Consider the following 2500-nt stretch of genomic DNA (forward strand, 5'->3'; position numbering starts at 1 on the left):
CTTGACTTCAGGAATATGGTGTCAGAGTACTGTCCTGTGTCACACACAGGCTGTGTAATGATTTAATTATTAAGATTTAAGTGGATAAGCAAGGGGCACGACATTAAACCCATTAGATTTGTGTGCCGTGCCATCTGCCATAAGGGACATGGGTAACGAGAAGGAAAGCGCTCTGCCCATGCTTTCACAACCTTCTAGCCTCACTTGAGGAAGAGAAGAAAGAAGCACAAGGAGCATGGATCCAAGGATACCATGAGAATGAGAAAGGTAGGAGGTTTTGAAAATAAATAGATAGAGAAAACCTACATAGTTTTCTAATGATCCAGATGAAGAAAGAAGCACACAAAAGAGTAAACACTTGAACATAAAAGAACTTCTCAGCTCCCAGACAGGGGAAAAAAGAAATCTTTCCTTGAGGTCATAATCATTTATAAGATTTTTGTTCCCGTATATGACAAAACTGGCATGACAGATGAACATTACTATTGTTTTTAATTTATTTTTTCCTTTATAATGATTTTTTTAAAACTCAGCAATGTCAGTTACTGTAATGTCCACTGTAGTTTTGTTTGGTTTGTAATTTTTCACAAAAATGGTTTCACAAGTGCCTAGTCACTAGTGTGTCAATTACAAGGCCTACCTGATCTCAAATGTTTGCCCCATTCTTTAAATAATGTGAAAGAAAGGCTTTAGTTTTAATACTTTTGTTAACATTATTAATGTTATTATCATTTTTATGAGAGTTCCTGTATGGAAATTATGATTTAATTTTTTTCTTATTTTTTATAGATATGACATATTGTTATTTCTCAACAAACTATAAATTTATTAATATTATTTATTGGGACCAGCCTTCCCTCCTTTGTTGTCATGGGGGGGCATAGGAGACAGAGACTAAGGCCTGATGTAGGAGATTATCCTTACCTTTGGCCTCAACCCTTGCCTCAACTAATTTTGCATGGTCTTTTCTTCTCCTCCTTTCTTTTTCCTTCTCTTCTTCATCCCTTCTTTACCCTTTTCACTATCATACTATCCTATAACACTCTCTGATCTTTGCCATCTATAACATTTTATCCTAGTCTTTTAATCTTCTTTACTCTTTTTGCCAAAGTACTTTTCCATAGTGCTATATGACCTTTGATGTCAAGCACATTTATTTGTTTCAACCATTAACCATTATACGAACCAGCCAGAAATGTACATGCACATTCAAGGAGATGAGGATGATAAATCTTTATGAATATTGTAACTGTTATTGTTTTTGGCATAATATATGAATGTACATTTTTACATCATTTCAGGTTTTACTGAGATATGCATCATGCATCCCCTAGATGTGGTGAAGACACGATTCCAGATTCAGACTAAAGGAGTCCCTGGTGATCCAAATTATTACACCTCAGTTTATGATTGTATGCGGAAGATGGCAAGAAATGAGGGGCTTTTGTCCCTTTACAAAGGTGTCCTCCCACCTGTTCTTGTTGAAACACCAAAGCGTGCTGTCAAGGTTAATATATATATATATATGCATTTGTTTTATTTACTTCATATCTAGGTGCAGCCTTTTGTATATTTACCAACTAGTCCCCTAACAAAGATGCTGGAAGATATACATCCTTTCACAGCATTAATGTTATGAAAAATATTTAAGACATGATTATAAAATGATTAGTAAAGGCAGAGCTTAGTAGCAATATTAAGGGGACCGTCCCAGATGAGGGGGGGGACGGGGGGTCAAATTGAGTTAGCTAGCATATAGTATAGGTACATGGATGAGGAAACTACCAAACAAGTATTAAGGCCCTCCTATGGCTCGTTGTCTTGCAACCGACGTGAAACTCCCTCAGCACCTGGGGAGGTACATCACAGCATGGGGAAATTTGAATTGATTTGAAATTGGTAGTTACCAATGTAAAGAGCAATTCAATGCAAATGTTACGTAATTGTCGGATTTTTGAACTTCGGATGTATAAGTGAAATACAGATTATTTCATACCTTCTCTGAAATAAAAACTATATGAAATTTTGAGCTCGTATGTGTGCACACTCTTTGTCTAGAGTTCAAAAAGCTATCGCATTTGTTTTGTGCATTCCTGATAAAAATTAACATGTTTAAACATTACCATAGGTCTTAGGTACCATGATTTCGCAAATATCCACAACACCTAGGCTTCTGCTTGATTTTATGCACTTCTTAGTAAAGATAATGGGTGCAAATGGCTAATCACCAACTCTACACTTGTTCTCCTTTGCAATCTGTTAATATTGACAATTGTTGAAGAAAATGGTATGAGAGGGATAACTAATATATTTTATTATTTAGATATGAGAGTCAATGTAGGCCTACTAAATGAGAATGATTAATCTTTTTAACTTTATGTGTGTGCGTTCATGTATATATGATCCTCCTCGAAAATTATAAACAACCAATGACCATCTCCCCCTCCCCCCTCCCTGTATGAAGCATGGGAAAAATTCATTGACTTCCGTAAGTTCTCAA

At 35.8% G+C, this 2500-nt stretch overlaps 1 protein-coding gene across 1 annotated transcript in view; it reads left to right on the top strand.

The window, feature by feature from the left end:
- The window catches only part of LOC138863590 (mitochondrial 2-oxodicarboxylate carrier), a gene marked incomplete at its 3' end in the record, with an annotated part of 60909 nt that overhangs the window by 26931 nt on the left and 31478 nt on the right, over positions 1-2500 (top strand). The window contains 1 exon segment of the mRNA XM_070128017.1: positions 1302-1507. Coding sequence (XP_069984118.1) covers positions 1302-1507 — 206 coding nt within the window.

This window comes from Penaeus vannamei, chromosome 12, assembly GCF_042767895.1.
Source record: "Penaeus vannamei isolate JL-2024 chromosome 12, ASM4276789v1, whole genome shotgun sequence".
Lineage (NCBI taxonomy): Eukaryota > Metazoa > Arthropoda > Malacostraca > Decapoda > Penaeidae > Penaeus > Penaeus vannamei.